The 19,284-nt window shown below is 43.1% G+C and overlaps 1 protein-coding gene across 1 annotated transcript in view; it reads right to left on the reverse strand.

Annotated features, from left to right (window-relative positions):
* The window catches only part of PICK1 (protein interacting with PRKCA 1), a 201,593-nt gene that overhangs the window by 83,449 nt on the left and 98,860 nt on the right, over positions 1-19,284 (reverse strand). The window contains exons 5-6 of the mRNA XM_075832285.1: positions 2,510-2,576; positions 1,994-2,083 (exon numbers count right to left, since the gene is read on the reverse strand). Coding sequence (XP_075688400.1) covers positions 1,994-2,083; positions 2,510-2,576 — 157 coding nt within the window. The remainder of the gene's footprint in view (positions 1-1,993; positions 2,084-2,509; positions 2,577-19,284) is intronic.

Consider the following 19,284-nt stretch of genomic DNA (forward strand, 5'->3'; position numbering starts at 1 on the left):
CAGCCGGCGGCCATTACAAAGGCGGTAGTAATAAAGTTTAAAAAAGAAAACAAAGACATAGAAAATATATTTTATTGAAATTAAAAAAAAACCCACACAACCCTCATTGACCATTTTATTAATAAAAAAAGCCGTCATCGAAGTAGTCCTGGAATCTGACGTAGTCCAACGACCGAACCTGTAAGAAAACACACAAAACACAATTAGTAACACATGTGTTAGGCTTAGATACAGGGCCCATGTGTGATACTATCTGTGGGACCCCAATTTTCATAACCAGCCAGATACAACACGGCAGCAGCAGGCATCTGTTTTATAATGCTATGTAATTAATCTTTCACTAAGGCTTGGTTCACATCTGCACCAGGGTCCCGTTCCGTCGGAGCTTCCCGTCAGAACGGGACCCTGACTGAAACAAACGGAAACCACAGGTTTCCGTTTGCATCACCACCGATTTCAATGGTGACAGATCTGGTGCCAATGGTTTCCGTTTGTCTCAGTTGGGCAAGGGCTCCGTCGTTTTGTCAGAATCAATAGCGTAGTCGACGGAATCCTTACACAACTGAGACAAACGGAAACCATTGGCACCGGATCCGTCACCATTAAAATAGATGGTGATGCAAACGGAAACCTATGGTTTCCGTTTGTTTTAGTCTGGTTCCGTTCTGAAATCGCATCCCTTCTTTTTCACAGTAACCAAGCATAAATATTTTTGTTTTCTTTCTAGCTATATATCTTATATATTAATATTACACAGAGAAATGGAAAAAAACCGACAGAGAATGGGCAAAGAACCTTGGAAGCATTTATGCTATGCCACACCCCATCTCATTATAGTGAATAAACTAAAAATAAAATTAGGCAAGTTGCCCCATTTGAACCCATGAGGACGCTGCGGATGCAGCGAAACATGTCGGGGGGCTTCTCTTTACCTTTTAATATCATTGTCTCACTGACTGTTAGATACGGACACCACTGATCCGTGTGTCGCGGCGCTCTGCAGACACTGTGGGAGACGCAAAGTTAGACAGACTCCACTGTGTATTGATTGCGTCTGTTTGATGCAAAATATATTCCGGTCAGTGAGCTTTGGCTAATTTTTAAACATTGTTCGTCTTGTCTAGTTACCCTTGTATTTAATCATAATTAATAAAAGTTATATTTTAACATACACATACTCCTATAGCCGGCTGGGAATAAAGGCACTTTCCTTCTTTTGCTTAACCGCAAATTAGCATTCTCTTGTGAACTGGAGTCTGGCGCAACTGGAGCAGCTGCATAGGGGATGTACCCATTACTGTGTATGGTAAGAAAGGCACAATGGAGGCATAGTTGATGGGTTCTATAGCTTAGTTCTGTCCAGGCGGAGTAGTGTGTTATCCTCAGGATAGGCCATCAACATGTGATCGCTTGGAGGCCGACTCTCAGCACCCCCACCGATCAGCTGTTTTAAATGGGCCGTGTCACTCATACAGCTCATGAAGCGGCATTTCACAGTATTACAGCCTTTTACTATTCACTTTAATGAGAGAAGGCTGTAATACTGTGAACTGCTGGAACCGCTGGCAGGTTATACATTTGTTGCATCTTCGGCTGTCCGTGCATCACTGGATAAAATCAACGCTATAATTTAGGCCAGTTTCTAGTCATTTGCGGTTCCCAAAGTTTTATGATATAATTAGCAACCAATCATAAAGGCATAATGTTTGCAAGAATAAGTCACATCGAAGTTTGTGTCCTCCAGATGTTGTGTCATTAGAAAATTCAGAGAACAAAATAATTCACTAGGGGTGCCTAAGGTTCTAATACTATATTACTATAATACTATATATATAATACTGTATATGGCACTTTTATATTCCAAAAATAGTGGAAGACCTTTAAAAAAAAAAATAACAAAAATTTACATAATCATTTGACTTCCAGTAACTAGAAGAGATGGCTTCTTGCATGTTTCCTTATGATTAAGTAGATACTTTAAAGAGAAAATTACCATTGCACAGGATGGCACGGCTTAAGCCAAGAGCATCTGCTGTGCCTGAACTCATATTTTCTACCAGACGATGCTTTACTTTCTTCAGCACTGAAAAATATACAAAGATAAAAGTTAGGACAGAAACAGAACCACCTACCAAAGCAAGGCTGGCATATTTCTGCAATGGAAAAAACGCAATACTAGAGGTTACATGTAAGTGAATGGGATTTCTTTAAATTTTATTTACGTCTTGCATTTGAAAACCACAGCGCTGTGAAAAAAAAAAAAACAACACACCATGCCCCATTTGTTGCATTTTTACTCTGTTAACTTTAATGGGGGGGGGGGACAAAGACCATACCCGAATTGAAAAACAAATGTAAAAAATTTTTTTTAAATGAGATACAGGGAAATGTGGTTTTGCCTTGTTTTTTCCCTCAGCAGTTATCTGTACCACAATGTTAGGTGTAAACATGGCCTAAATTTTTTTTCTATTTCAGGGGGGGGGGGGGGGGTGGACAAATAACCTCTTACCAATATCAAGTGTTTTTCCCTGCTTAGGATCAGCCTGCAACTTGTTGTAGTGAATAGTCACTTCTCCCTAGTCAAGAAGAAAGGGATTTCTGTTAACTTAAAAACATGACAACAGTTTTAATTGCATAAGAAGCAAAAAGATGAGTGAGTTTATGTCTGCGTATAACAAAAAATGATGATTCTCAAGTCTGATGGCTACAAGCCGTGTTCTTTGAACACCACTGTGCCATACAAAAGGCTTGTTGTATCAGAAAAAAATGGTCCATCATATTGCTGTCCCACCGATGTGCTCTTAGTGTAAACACTGTGGACATCCAATAGTATATTTGGCTACAAATGCAGTTTTATTACGTTAACCTCGAATATAATATGTTTCATAAATGTTAAAGGGGTAATCCCATAAATAATTTTCATACCAAAATTCCTGTGATTCTAGAATAAAAACAAACCCAAAAAAAAATAATCTTTTTCTTCCATGTGTCCAGTGGCATAGCTGTAGGGGTCACAGCGGTCGCAATTGTGACCGAGCCCTGAAGCCAGGGGGCCTGCGGCCCATGTCTATCCACGGTTACTGTAGTAACTAGGGTCTATGTAATAAACTACGTGGTCCCCTATTACTACAGTAACTGTATACTTACCCTCCTTGCTCCTGAGAATTGTCTGTTCGCAGGAGCAAGGATCCAGGTTAGGAGCGAGGAGCATAAGCATACTGTCTGCTGGGGCCCACAATCTAAGCCGTTCATGTGGTAGGCTTAGATACAGGGCCCAGCAGACAGTATCACACCTGATGTGTGATACTACCTGCAGGGCCCTGTATCTAAGCCTAATGTGTCATCCTGTAGACTGTGCCCTGTATCCAAGCCTATCATGTGTGATACTGCAGCTGGACTGCTGTGTATAATCCTATCACGGGTGATACTGTCTGCTGAGCCACTGTATCTAATCCTATCCAGTGGCGGAGCTATAGGGATCATAGTCTTATAGATATGCGGTCTCCTTGGCTGCTAGTGCTGCATTAAAGGGTTAGTCCCAAATTGAGTCAAATTGAGTCATTAGCTCCAGACGTTGCTAGCTAATATAGCAATAGCAGCCTCGGGAGAACGATCGTCTCAACCAGGAATGGTAAGCGTGGTTGAGACTAACCCCACCCAATTCCCTAGATTGTTTTATACTAACACCTTGAATTTCAAGGCACCCACGCCACTCCTCACTGCAACCCCCCGCCACCCTTCTCTGTAACCCACTTCACCCCCTAGTGGAAAGCCACTTCCCCCTCGCGATAAGCTGCATACCCCCCCCCCCACCTCGTGGCAACACTTCCCCCATGCAGTACCTGGAGCCGACCACTGATGTGTCCACACGAGAGGTGGCTGGGCCGGCATCTAATGCGCATGCGCTGATATGCGCGTTCACTATAATGACATCCTCTCCTACGGACAAAGAGGATATCATTGCGCAAGCGCAGCCACCGCTATCAGAAAACAGTGGTGGCCGGATCCCTAGACAACGAGCAAACAAAGAGGGACTGACCGCGACATGGAGCACGGATATCAAGAAAACGACATTGTTTGGATAAAGAAAGGTATTTACAAAAATGTATAAAATTAACAGGTTGAGCTTAATAGCTACATTTATGAAGGTGGGAATAACCCTTTAATGAGTCACATAAGAGACCCAGCAACGCAGCTGAAAGCTGGGGGCCATCGGCCATGAAGAAAAGCTGGAGGGGGCACCAAGAACTATTGCACCGGGGTCCATAAGCTTTTAGCTACGCCCCTGCAGGTGTCTCCCTTGGTGCTGCTGCTGACGGAGGGGCTCTGAGCAGAATCAATCTCCTTCCCCCTCTAGCAGCTGACAATATAGTCCCTTCTTACTTTACAATTCAACTTTACAATTGTAACATGCTGAGATGGAGTCTTTTCAGCTTTACTGACATGCTACTGCAGAGGCTCTGCTCCTTCCCCGGCAAGCAGGGAACAAAGCAATTTTTTGGGGCTGCTCTGCAGTGAACAGAGGATCACTACACAGAGACCTCACTGTGAGGAGGGGGACTGAGAATGCGTGTACAGTAGGTAGACGTGCACATTGTTATACACTTTTAACACCAGGTGGCTCCATACTATGTAAGTAAATGTCATAACTCTACACTGAAACGTTTGTTTTAGGAGTCTAAAATAAGTTTTTAATTTGGTGCTTTATTTAAATAAACGTAATATTCTACATGGGAATACCCCTTTAAAAAAGTGATCAATAATCTAGAATACTAAACAATTTATCCATTATTTTTAGCATCCTCTATGTAGTAATCAATAGACCCATCACACGAATATGTAAAAATGTCATGTGATTATTTAAACTGGACCAGGATCATTTCAAGCAGTAACAAACGGAAAAAAAACTAAAGAAATTTTAATATTTACTGCATATCATTAAGTATTTTAAAGAGGACCTATCAATTCTGAGAAAATCTCAGTGACACTAAATTATAAGTTATTTTAAATACCTATCATTAGCAAAACAGAATTCCTCTCAATATATAGACAAGAGTTCTACTTCCTCATTTAAGCACAGTGAAGTCCAAATCTCATGAGATTCTGACTGCACTGACAGACAGAAGCAGAGAACGTCCCTGTGTACGCATGCTGCACACTAAGGCCCTGTTCACACAGAGTTTTCTTGCAGGCAGAAAAATCGGCCACAAAATTCCTGAAGTCCTGCCTGCACTTTCTTACCGCGGTTTTTGTGGCGTTTTTCACTGCATTTTTCGGCCGCGGCCATTGAGCGCCACGGGCAAAAAACGCAGCATAAAACGCTCTCTGCGTCTTGTTGATTTTAACGTGTGGCAGGAGGCGGATTGTGGCAAGAAAGAGCATGTCACGTATTTATCCCCTCCGGGAAAAAAACGCCTCCGCCTCCCATTTAAATCAACGGGAGGCGGTTTCGGCCGCTTTTCGGCACAGATTCTGACACGGTTTCTGCGTAATATTCATCGCAAAAAACGCAGTTTGAACTGACCCCAATAGGCACCCGCCCCTAACAGCAGGCTCCCGCAATTTAGAAGCAGGAAGCCTCAAAGCTTTTGTAAGAAAATATTATATATATATCTATATATAATGAGGAAAAGAGTAAAACAGCACAGCGACAGCAGTGGGTGCAGGCATCCTAGGTTGAGGCTAGGAACCCTTGTTAGTGGAATCCGAAAAAATGAAGAGGCAGCACTCCATATATATATATATAATTACATTTTTTCCCCCATATAAGTTTTATTTGTTGGTGTCCAATTACTCCATGAGGTTTCCCAGAAAGTGATGTCTTCTTTAACCAGTTCAGGACCGGGCTATTTTGCGCCTTCAGGACCAGACACCGTTTAGCCCTTTTTAGCACGCGTTCGTTAAATGGCTATAACTTTTTTAATTGTTGGGCTAATGACGTGATTTTTGCGTTTTTTTTTTTCCGTAGACAATGCAGGTTTCATTTTTTATCGTTTTTATACACACCTTTTTGCTATTTTAGAATTTTTATTCATAAAGTTTGAAAATAATAGTAAAAAAATAAGCTTTTTTACGTTTCAGCTATTTTTTTTTGGTAATAGTTGTACCCTAAAATAGACCTTTTATTTGTGATCGTCATTGTCTACCGTAAATTGTAATATATTACATGTCTATATTAGAGTAATTGGGTCAGCGCTAGCGTTACAACAATGATTGGCGGGGGGGAACTGTTTTTTTGGGGGTGGGTATTTTATGTGTATTTATTATTTAAATTTTTTTTGCACTTTACTTTATTATTTTTTTATTACTATGGTCTGTCCCTCAAAGGTCAGAAATGACCTTTGGGGAACTTTATATATTTTTTTTCTTTCCTTTACACCATGTTTTTCCACTGTAACTGGAGCTGCACAGCAGCCCCAGTTACAGGGGAAATCAGCCCTCTCATAGTGACGATTGTCACTAATAGGGCTGTGCTGGGTCTAGTTAGACCCAGCAGCAGTCTGTAAGTAACGGCACCCGGCGATCATGTGACCAGTCACATGATCACCGGGAGGAATAGAGACAGCGGCGCAGCCGCTGCCTCTATTCCTATACACAGCGTTCATTGAGCGCTGTGTAAAAAGACATCGGAGAAGACAGAAGCAGCTAAAGCTGCTTCTATCCTCTCCTCAGGGTCCCCGGCAGTCACTGACAGCCGGAGACCCGACATTCAGCTGCCCGATCGCGGGGGCAGCAAGTTAAAACCCGAGCCGTGAAAAGTCTATGGCTCGGGTTTTAAGGACCCTGACCGCAGGCCGTAAAAATACAGCCAGCGGTCGGGAACCAGTTAAGTCCAGTTAAAATCAATCGGGCACCTAATGGCTTAAACATTCAGGGTCAGTTCACACGTTGCGTAAATACTGCCGATTTTCCGCAACAGAATTTGAATTATCGAATTGCGGGTTTTCTCCATTGAATTCAATGCGAAGTTAAAACCCGCAACAAATAGCAGTTGTTGCCGCAAAAAACGCAACGCGAAAATAATGAATAGTCATAATTACCCAGAAGACTGTGTTTCTTCCTCCAGGCTGGCCACCTGGGATGACGTTTCATCCCATGTGACTGCTGCTGCAGCAAATCATCCTAGGAGGCCGGCCTGCTAGCAGGACGGCTAAATACTGCAGTTTTTCCGCAGCGGATATTTCGGGTAAAAAACTGCACCACAGTTTGATGTAGTTTTTCGCCTGGATTTCCCAAAACCACATTTTAATCAGAAAGTCACTTGATGGCTTGAAATTATCTCCTATATGCACAATTTTATTTGTGGAAAGGGTTCAGTCATGATGTCAAGCAAAAAATCATAACATTGTTTGTTGATTTTCTTGGATGCTAGAAGCTCCTAATAAAAATAAAAAATAGTTTAGCAACTTGCTGGCCAATATTCAAAATGTCCCTCTTTATAGATAATGATAGTAAAAAGTGCAATATAATCAAGGAGCAAGTTATTAATTTCGGGAAAACGCATCACATCCATCACATATCCCAAAAACAAGAGGTTTAACCCCTTCCCGACATCCACCCTGTATGTACGATAAAAGAAAGAGGGAAAGTATGGAGCGGGCTCACAGGTTGAGCCCGCTCCATACAATGCGGGTGTCAGTTGCAGGGGACTAATTAAAATGAAAAAAGTAGCTAAATAGGTTATTTTCTACATATCCCCAAAAAAATAAAAAAAAATCTTAAAGTAAGAAAAAACAAAAAATGCCTTTTCCTCCTAAAGCAATGTAAAAAATAAAATTATAAAAAATAAGCTTTAGGCTGGATTCACACAAGCACATTATGTCCGTAATGGACGGAACGTATTTCGGCTGCAAGTCCCGGACTGAACACACTGCAGGGAGCCGGGCTCCTAGCATCATACTTATGTACGATACTAGGAGTCCCTGCCTCTCCATGGAACTACTGTCCCGTACTGAAAACATGATTACAGTACGGGACAGTTGTCCCGCAGCGAGGCAGGGACTCCTAGCATCGTACATAACTATGATGGCCCGGCTCCCTGCAGTGTGTTCGGTCCGGGACTTGCGGCCCGAATACGTTCCGTCCATTACGAACGTAATGTGCTCGTGTGAATCCAGCCTTACTGGTATTGCCGCATTCGTAAAATTCAGAACTATTACAATATAACATTATTTAACCTGCACAGTGAACGTTGTAAAAAAAAAAAAAATACAAGACGCCAGAATTGCTGTTATTTTGATCACCTCATCTCCCACAAAAAATGTAATAAAAAGTGATCAAAAAAGTTCTATGTACCCCAAAATTGCCTTGCAAAAATCAAGCCATCACACTGCTCAATCGATGGTAAAATAAAGTTAAGGCTCTAAGAATATAGCGACACAAAACAAATAATTTTTTTAACAATACGTTTTTTCCTCGGAAAAGTATTAAAACATAAGAAAACTATATAAATTTGGTATCGCCATAATCACATTGACCCCCAGAATATAGTTAACATGTCGTTTTTACTGCACAGTGAACGCTGTAAAATTGAAACCCAAAAAACAATGGAGGAATCACTGTTTTCCCGGGGTATTAGGAAGGTGCAGGGGACACAGAAGATGATTAAGCTCTTTGAGTGTTGTAGGGGCACAAATGGTGGCAGAGGCTCTGTGGGGGGAGTGGCAAAGGGGCAAAAAGGTGGCAGAGGTTCTATGGAGGGCCAGAAGGGAGATAGACAAATGGGCCTGAGGGTGCCGGCAGGCAGGTAGACTCCCTACCTGAGACTCTTTTCTGCTCCACAGGCTGTCCTCACTGCTGTGCTCTGCTCTTATATTGGCAGGTCCAGGTACTCAATACTCCTGCTGCCCAAAAGAAAACTCCGTCTAACTCAGTCTCCTCACATTGATGCAGACGGACTTCGCAACACTGTGAGGAGGAGAGAAGGATAGGAGGAGAGAAGGATAGGGACCGGAGGAGCCGTGAGGAAACGAGGGCGGCCCTAACTGTTGCTTGGGGCACGTACAGTTTTACCAAGGTTAAAGGAACGAGAACCATAACGTTAGACACTATATGGGCCCCATCGATTCTGGTTTGCAGTGGCAGGGCCCTTTTCGTAAAAGTTGTGGCTGGGCCTCATATGGCAATACCACTGACTGCCCTACATTTGCATTCTGAATTGTACATCAAATCCTCTCCCCGATAGCGTGTCTAACATCATCACCCTATCCCGTTGGACACACACATGCACAGCTAGTAATTCTATAATGTTCTTCTGATGTTTAACATATGCCCCACCGGCAAAAATACAAAATGGATGCTGATCCGTCCTTAAGTAGCATCTGTCACCACCTTTTTCCTGCCATCACTGAGGGCAGCATAAGGTAGCAACAAAGACGCTGATTTCAGCATTTTGAGTGTTATGTCTCTGTGTGTTGTGTTTTTGTATAGCTTAAAGTTTAATCGTTGCATCACACTATGAGGAAGAGTCCTTTGTGTTCATGAGATGCCACTGATCATGCCCTCCCGCCGCTGATTAAAAGCTTTCTCGCTATGCACAGTAATAGAGAGAAAACTGTCAATCAATTTTAGGAGGGCGGGGTTAGCGGCAGCTTATGAATACGGAGGAGTCCTCCTCACATTGTGATGCAAGCGCTTCAAAGATTAAACTAATATTTTCAAACAATACAGCACAAGGAGACATAACACTCAAAATGCTGAATTCAGAGTATTTCACTACCTTATGCTGTCATCAGTGACGGCAACAAAAAGGTGGTGGTGACTGATGCTTTTTTTTTTTAAACTCGGTTTATTGTAAAAGTACATACAAAAATCATCAGCAAATGGAAACAAAATAATGACATTAACATTAACGTTCCTGCATACCATGAATACACATTAGAAACAAGAGTTTGCAATTTACATTTATACATGAAGGCGAGTCACATGAGACTCCAAATATTCACTGCACGCAGGCAGTTCAGTGTCTCACTTATTTGTGATTCTGTAGACATACAGGTCGCAGTTATTTACCAGATCCAAGCTCCATTCTCACACCTAGGGCATTAAATACCTGGTCAAGTAGATCTCAGATCCCTCCTACTTGAAGTGGTAAGGATTCTCTAAGGTCGCCCACGCTGAAGGAGGCAAGAGGTGAGGAGCACCACTCTCCCCAGATTTTCAAGAATTTATATTGACATCCTCTATGTTTATATACTATATTTTCATATGGGAGAATAGCATTGACCAGACTTTTCCATTGTGACGTATCCGGAAAAGTGTCCCCCATCCATCGGATGGCTATCGCTTTTCTGGCTAAGAACAGGGCTTCTCGCAGGAAGATACCCTCATAGTGTGTCCGGGTCCTCTCTCCCAACAGCCCCAATAAGCAGAGACCTGGTTCACATGGAATCGGGTTAGTCATAATTGAGGACAGTATTTGCGTCACTTCTTTCCAGAAGTTGGCTATGACTGGGCATAACCACATCATGTGGTCAAAGCCAGCCTGATCTTGAGAGCATCTAGGACATCGTGTGCTAGGTGCCCTTCCCATCCGATATAATCTGATAGGGGTAATATAACATCTGTGTATGATGTACAATTGCGTCAATTTATTGTTCGCTGCAGGCGAGACCAAGAGATGTGATCCCATGGCCTCCCCCCAGTCCTCACTGGATAGTGTGGGAATAAGACCCCTCCATCCAACCTCAACCGACATCTCAGCGTGAGCGACCCTCTGCGACAGGAGGTAAGTATAAAGGGCAGATACCATCCCCCTTGGTCCCTGTGTTCTCAGAATACCAATGAGTGGAAGTGAAGAAATGGATCTCTGATCTTCCCTGAACTGGGATTGTAAAGCATGCCTAATCTGTACACAACGGAATGCATCTTTCTCAGGGACCCGGAATGTATCCTGTATCTCTCTGGCTGATATCATATGTCCCTCGTCATCTATCAGGTTTTGCACCTGCGTTATACCTACTTCAATTCAAAAATCAGAATCCTGCATCCCCCTAAAATGAGACAGACCCTGATGAGACCAAAGTGGCAGCTCTGCAACTATGTCCTCCCATTCCAGAACTTTCTTAACATGTGACCAGACCTGTCTGGCTAGTTTAATTATTGGCAAGGAATGCCTAGGGCTATATCCATGCGGCTCAAGTATGGGCCACAGAGAGGGGATCCTAAGAAAATGGGCCAAGTGGAGTTCTGCATTAGGCATGCCACCCATGTCTTAATATATCTTAATTGGCCTGCCAAGTAATACAAGAACACGTCAGGTAGAGCAGCCCCCGCCTGTTCCTTGGGGCGTTGGAGCGTGCTAAGTTTAAGCTTGGGGCGACTCTCCCCCCATACAAATGAGGAAAATAAGGAGCTTACCAGGTTGAAAAATCGTTTAAGGGACCAGGGTGTCCGCATGTTCTAGGAGATATAACATTTTGGGCAGCACTATCATCTTAATTAAATTTATTCTTCCTGCTGTCGATATAGGGAGCGCCTTCCAGACAGCAAATTTATCTCTCAGATATGTTAACAGGGGATATATATTTAGATCATATGAAGCGCCACTATCCCTAACTATATGGACCCCTAAGTATTTAAAACAGGAAACCACCTGCAGGCCCTGGAATTCCGTATCCCACCCACAGTTATCGGGTCTAAGGGGCATAAGAAATGACTTACTCCAATTGATATATAGTCCTGAGAACCGTCCAAACTCTTCCAGTATTGTCATTGCTCTTGGTAAGGAGGCGTTTGGATTAGCCATATACAAGATCATGTCATCGGCATAAAGACCGATCCGATCCTCCCGTGGTCCTATGCGGATACCCTGAAAAGCCGCATCTAGACGGATGCGGATAGTCAGGGGCTCAATGGCCACTGCAAACAGAAGAGGGGACAGGGGGCATCCCTGCCTCGTGCCTCTATGGAGACAAAAGGAGGGAGACAAAATCCCATTGACCAACACCGATGCTTTCGGATCTTTGTATAGGATGTTAATCCATTTAAGGAATCTCTCGCCAAAACCAAATCTGCGAAGGACCTCAAACAAATAAGGCCACTCTACTGAATCAAAGGCCTTAGCCGCGTCCAACGAGGCCATTGCCCAGTCCTGCTGCTCCCACCACCCTATCTGGGTCACCACCTGAGCTCTGCGGATTTTATCCGATGTTGATTTGCCTGGGATAAAACCAGATTGGTCCGGATGAATAATATCTGTGATAGCGCCACGAAGTCTATTAGCTAAAAGTTTGGTTAGGATTTTATAATCCACATTGGAGTAGGGATATCGGGCGGTACGACTCACATTCCTCTGAATTTTTTCCTGGTTTCAAAATGACAACTATAGTGGCATCTTTCATCGAGACTGGTAATTCACCCTTCTGAAAGGCGTCCTCAAATACAGTTAATAACTGGGGATTTAGAGTATCTGCATATTTAATATACACCTCTAGAGGGAGACCATCCGGACCAGACGCCTTCCCTTTTGTCATGGAGAATAAGCATTCTTCAATCTCCTGTACCGAGAAAGGGGCCTCTAACTTGATTCTATTCTCCTCTGACAACCCTGGGAAGTTTGCCCCATCTAAATAGGAGTTCAACTCCTCCATCGAATACTGTGCCTGCGAAGTGTAGAGTTCCGCATAAAAATCTGCAAATCTATTCAGTATGTCTAATGGCGTAGTAGCCGTACCCTGGTTTGGTTGGGATATACGTAGCACTGGAGGGGACATGGTATTCTGCTTCGCTATTTGTGCAAGCAGCTTACTCGACTGATTACCGTGCTCAAAAAAGGATTGTTTAGAGAAGAATATCCTTCTTGCTGCCTTTTCCTTGACTAGAAGCAAGTATTGTCTGCTCGCTGCCAGCCACGCTTCTCTGTTAACCTGGGATGGGTCCCGTACGAAAGTATCCTCTAAACCCCTGCATTGTTGTGCTAAATCCATTTCTTGTCTGGCTGAGGAGCGTTTAACATAGGAAATAGAGGATCTCAAGCAAATACGCTTTTAATGTATCCCACACCAGTGCACTATTTTGTTCTTGTGAATGCGCTCCTAAAAAGACATCTAGTTGATCAGGTATTCTGTCACTTCCCGTAAACAATTGCAACCAAAATGGGTGTATCTTAAGAGCTCCCCTCCGCCTGTTGATGTAACTGTAAAAGAATCGGGCTATGATCCGACACCCCTCTGGGCAAGTGCTCTATAGAAGCCATGCTTGAGAAAATGGCGGGAGATCCCAACACATAGTCAATGCGAGACAGAGCGTTAAACTGCGGAGTATGGCACGTGTATTCCCTTATTCCCGGGTGGCTCACTCTCCATAGATCCAACCATCCTATCTCCTCTATCATAGATGCTAGCGGAGTGGGGCTCATGGGGTCCCGGGGGCCCGACCTAACAGTAAAGCGATCCAACAGAGGGTCTATGGTGAGGTTCAGGTCCCCCATTAGTATAACTCGCGCCTCCTGATAAGTGGATGCGAATGTGATGGCCTCTCTGAGTATACTCATTGAGCCGGGGGCGGGTTGTAGATACCAATTATGACATAAGGGACAGAGTTTACATTAGCATGAACCAGCACATATCTACCATCAGTATCTATTCTTGTATGTAACGCCTCCCAGCGTAAATTCCTATGTACTAGCAGTGATACTCCCCGCGATGCTGAGGATCTAGTAGCATGCCGCCCCCATTGAATCCAAGATTTACTCAGCATATGCACCTTATATGCCGTAAGATGCGTTTCCTGAAGGCATATAATATGAGGCATGTGCCTCCGTAGTATAGAAAAGATCACATTTCTCTTACCCGGCGTTCCCATCCCCCTCACATTCCAGGACATAAATTTAAGTGTCGCCATATTCCACTCTACACCATATCTCTATGTGAAGGCACCATCCCCCCACAATCAGCGAGCAGTGATAATGGGACCCTGTTCCCATGTCATCATGTAGCAGGCATGCAAAACCGTTTTGAACCTTAACCCCTTCCCGCTCCTTGACGTACTATTACGTCATGGCAGCTGTATCGTTCGCGCTCCATGCCGTAATAGTACGTCTCGGGAGTAACGGCCGTTTCGGCCGTCCTCCCGACACATACAGGAGCTGTGACGCTGCTGTCTTGTTCAGCAGCTGTCACAGCTCCTACAGCGGGGACCGATCGCTGTGTCCCCGCTGATTAACCCCTTAAAAGCCGCGTTCTATAGAGATCGCGGCTTTTTAGGGGTTAAGCTGCCATCGCCGGCCTGCTACGCGATAGCGGCCGGCGATGGTGACTATGGCAACCGGACACCAAACAATGGCGTCCGGCTATGCCATAGACGGAAGCCTAGTGGGTCCTGACAACGTCAGGACCCACTATGCTTGCTGTCAGTGAGTAGCTGACAGTTCTAATACACTGCACTACGCATGTAGTGCAGTGTATTAGAATAGCGATCAGGGCCTCCTGCCCTCAAGTCCCCTAGTGGGACAAAGTAATAAAGTAAAAAAAAAGTTAAAAAAAGATGTGTAAAAATAAGAAAATAAAAGTTTTAAAAGTAATAAAAGTAAAAGTCCCACTTTTTCCCTTATCAGTCCTTTATTATTAATAAAAATATATAAACAAACAAATAAACTATACATAATTGGTATCGCCGCGTCCGTAACGGCCTGAACTACAAAATTATTTTGTTATTTATCCCGCACGGTGAACGCCGTAAAAAAAAATATTAATAAACCGTACCACAATCACAATTGTTTGGTCACTTCACCTCCCAAAAAATGGAATAAAAAGAGATCAAAAAGTCGCATGTACCTAAAAATGGTACTGATGGAAAATACAGTTCGTTACGCAAAAAATAAGTCCTCGCACGGCTTTATTGATTGAAAAATAAAAACGTTCTGGCTCTTAGAATAAGGTAACACAAAAAGTGAATGATTGTTTACAAAACGTATTTTATTGTGCAAACGCCATAAGACATAAAAAAAAACTATAAACATCTGGTATCGCCGTGATCGTATCGCCCCGCAGAATAAAGTTAATATATCATTTATAGCGCACGGTGAACGCTGTAAAAAAAAAAGTATACAAAAACAATAGTAGAATTGCTGTTTATTAGTCACCACGCCACCTAAAAATGGAATAAAAACTGATCAAAAAGCCGCATGCACCCCATGAAAACTACAATGGATTCCTCAAGGGGTCTAGTTTCCAAATTGGGGTCACTTTTGGGGGGTTTCCAATGTTTTGGCACCACAAGACCTCTTCAAACCGGACATGGTGCCTAATAAAAAAGAGGGCTCAAAATCCGCTAGGTGCTCCTTTGCTTCGGAGGCCGGTGCTTCAGTCCATTACCGCCCGAGGGCCACATGTGGGATATTTCTCAAAACTGCAGAATCTGGGCAATAAGTATTAAGTTGCGTTTCTCTGATAAATCCTTTTGTGTTATAAAAAAAATGGTATAAAAAGAGTAAATTTCACCTCTACTTTGCTCTAAATTTCAGTGAAACACCTAAAGGGTTCATAAACTTTCTAAATGCTGTTGTGAATACTTTGAGGGGTCTAGTTTCTAAAATGGGGTGTTTGATAGGGGTTTCTAATATATGGGCCCCTCAAAGCAACTTCTGAACTGAACTGGAACCTAAAAAAATAAATAAATGAGGCAATACTTCGCTTCTTACATTATACTGATAATGAGCCGTGCCCACTCCGAGATGACCCCAGTTTTGACCGTTTGTATAAACGGAGACCCCTATTAGACCGTTCCAGTGCCCGGTTTTCCCAAGCATACACCCCTGAGAAGTGTATTTCTATTGATGAGTCCCTGGTACATTTTAAAGGGAGGGTTCAATTCCGCCAGTACCTGCCAGGTAAGAGGGCAAGGTATGGCGTGAAGATGTATGAGCTGTGCGAGAGTGCATCAGGGTATACCTACAGGTTTAGGATATATGAAGGAAAGGCCACCCCCAAACCAGACTGCATCCTGGACTACAATAGGTACATGGGAGGGATGGACTTGTCAAATCAAGTCCTGAAGCCCTACAGCGCCATGCGGTGTGGTATAAGAAGCTGGCCGGGCACATCATACAGAGGGCTTTGTACAATGCGTATGTGCTACGTCGATGTGCAGGCCAGAGGGGAACTTTCCTGGAATTTCAAGATCTAATCTTTAGGGACCAGGAAGGGGGGGCACCCAGTACTTCTGGAAGCGAGGCCACACGCATCGTACCAGGGCAACACTTTCCAGGAGAAGGTCCCCAAACCGGTGGAAAGGGAAAGAGTCAAAAGAGGTGCAGAGTCTGCTATAAGAGGGGGATAAGGAAGAACACAATATACCAATGTGACACGTGTCCCGAAAAACCAGGGCTCTGTATAAAAGATTGTTTTAAAATGTATCATACATCCCTTGATTTTTAAGTTACCCTGATGCACTCCGCACAGCTTACCCCCCTCATCTTTCCCTTCTGAGCCCTGCCGTATGCCCAGGCAGCTGATAACAGCCACATGTAGGGTATTGTCGTACCCAGGAGAACCCACATTACAATTTAAGGGGTGTATATCTCCGGTGGCGCATGCTGGGCACACTATATTGGACACTGAAATGGCATATACATATATAAAATTGCAAATCTCACACTGCACCATCTGCTGCGCATTATCTTTTACACAGTACCTGTGGGGTCAAAATGCTCACTACACCTCTAGATGAATGTCTTAAGGGGTGTAGTTTTTAAAATGGGGTCACTTCTCGGGGGTTTCAACTGTACTGGTACCTCAGGGGCTTCTGCACCAGAAAAGCTCCAGTAGGCCAAATGGTGGTCCTTTCCTTCTGAGCCCTCCCATGGGCCCAAAGGGCAGTTTATCACCACAAATGGGGTATTGCCGCACTAAGGACAAATTGGGCAACAAAATGGGGTATGTTGTTCCCTGTGAAAATAAGAAATTTTGATCAAAAATGACATTTTATTGGAAAAAATATAATTTTTTTCATTTCACAGCCCAATTCAAATAGGTGCTGTGAAAAAACTGTGCGGTCAAAATGATAACAAAAACCATAAATGAATTCCTTGAGGGGTGTAGTTTCCAAAATGGGGTCACTTCTGGTGGGTTTCCATTGCTTTGATACCTCTGGGGCTCTGCAAATGCGACATGGCACCCGAAAACCAATCCAGCAAAATCTGGACTCCAACAAACACATAGCGCTCCTTTCCTTCTGAGCCCTCCCATGGGCCCAAACGGCAGTTTATCACCACAAATGGGGTATTGCCGCACTAAGGACAAATTGGGCAACAAAATGGGGTATGTTGTTCCCTGTGAAAATAAGAAAATTTGATCAAAAATGACATTTTATTGGAAAAAATATCATTTTTTTCATTTCACAGCCCAATTCAAATAGGTGCTGTGAAAAAACTGTGCGGTCAAAATGATAACAAAAACCATAAATGAATTCCTTGAGGGGTGTAATTTCCAAAATGGGGTCACTTCAGGTGGGTTTCCATTGTTTTGATACCTCAACGCCTCTTCAAACCTGGCATGCTGCCTAAAATATATTCTAATAAAAAAGAGGCCTCAAAATGCACTAGGTGCTTCTTTGCTTCTAGGGCTTGTGTTTTAGTCCACGAGCGCAGTAGGGCCACATGTGGGACATTTCTAAAAACTGCAGAATCTGGACAATACATATTTAGTAGTATTTCTCTGGTAAAACCTTCTCTGTTACTAAAAAAAAATTGAATAAAATTGAAATTCAGCAGAAAAAATGAAATTTGCAAATTTCATTTCCACTTTGCTTTAATTCCTGTGAAATGCCTGAAGGGTTAAAAAACTTTCTATATGCTGTTTTGAATACTTTGAGGGGTCTAGTTTTTAAAATGGGGTGTTTTATGGGGGTTTCTAATACATAGGCCCCTCAAATCCACTTCAGAACTGAACTGGCACCTTCAAAAAAAGGCTTTTGAAATTTTCTTAAGAATATGAGAAATTGCTGTTTATGTTCTAAACCTTGTAACGTCCAAGAAAAATAAAATAATGTTCAAAAAACGATGCCAATCTAAAGTAGACATATGGGAAATGTGAACTAGTAACTATTTTGGGTGGTATAACCGTCTGTTTTTCAAGCAGATGCATTTAAATTCTGAAAAATGCTTTTTTTTGTAAATTTTCTCTAAATTTTGCAATTTTTCACAAATAAAGACTGAATATATCGACCAAATTTTACCACGAACATGAAGCCCAAAGTGTCACGAGAAAACAATCTCAGAATCGCTTGGATAGGTTTAAGCATTCCGACGTTATTACCACATAAAGTGAAATATGTCAGATTTGAAAAATGGGCGCTGAGCCTTAAGGCCCAAACTAGGCTGCGTCCTTAAGGGGTTAAACCAATAACTTTGAACAATTAAGCTCATCAGGAGCTGCTTAAGCCTACAAGGCATAAAAAATGCAAAGTGTATAAAAACGGGGGAAGTTTCCACTGCTTAGGTTGGTAACACAGAGGAATCAAGATAAGCAATAGTACCTTTTTCAATGGCTTCACCCTTTGTTAAGCTGTATTTCAGCCATATAAGATTCCATGTTTCCTTCCTTATAACTTAGATAAACGTGAGGGTAATTAATCCAGTTATTTAAACTATAACATTTTCCTCCTATGCCGCCTCCATATATCTGCCCCTCTCCCCTTATCTTCTTCAAGGTTTAGTACATACATATACTCAGTACATCAAGAACACTTCCATGTATATAACCCAAGTGTGTGCGAGATCAAACATCCACTGCATAGGGACCCCTCATAAAATACATATTGCAATCATGTAAACTCACTGTCCCCTTCATATAAAACATGGTCCTCAAGTCAGCGTCGAGGAGATCGTCCATGTCTGGTGAGCCACTCATCTGCCGCCTCAGGGGTAGTGAAAAACACGGATCTCTCTCCATCCACAACTCTCAGTCGCGCAGGGTACGCCATAGAATATGGGATCTGACGCTCCCGAAGTCGTCTCTTGACGTGCATGTACGAGGCCCTCTGTCGTTGTAGCTCCGGGGAAAAATCCGGGAAAATGGACACCGTCGTGTTCTCCACTCTGATCTCTCCTTTGCGCCTTGCTGCCTGCAGCACCAAATCTCGGTCCTTGCAATTTAGCAATCTCGCCAGCAATAGTCTGGGATTCGCCCCGGGTGGTGGTGGTTTCGCTGGCACTCTGTGCGCCCTTTCAACTGCAAAGGCCATTGAAAATACTGTATCCGGAAATAGGTCTTTCAGCCACTTCTCCACAAATTCATCTGGTCTGGGTCCCTCCGACCTTTCAGGGAGGCCTATTATCCTCAGATT

The sequence above is a fragment of the Rhinoderma darwinii genome, chromosome 7 (genome assembly GCF_050947455.1).
Source record: "Rhinoderma darwinii isolate aRhiDar2 chromosome 7, aRhiDar2.hap1, whole genome shotgun sequence".
Taxonomy (NCBI): domain Eukaryota; kingdom Metazoa; phylum Chordata; class Amphibia; order Anura; family Rhinodermatidae; genus Rhinoderma; species Rhinoderma darwinii.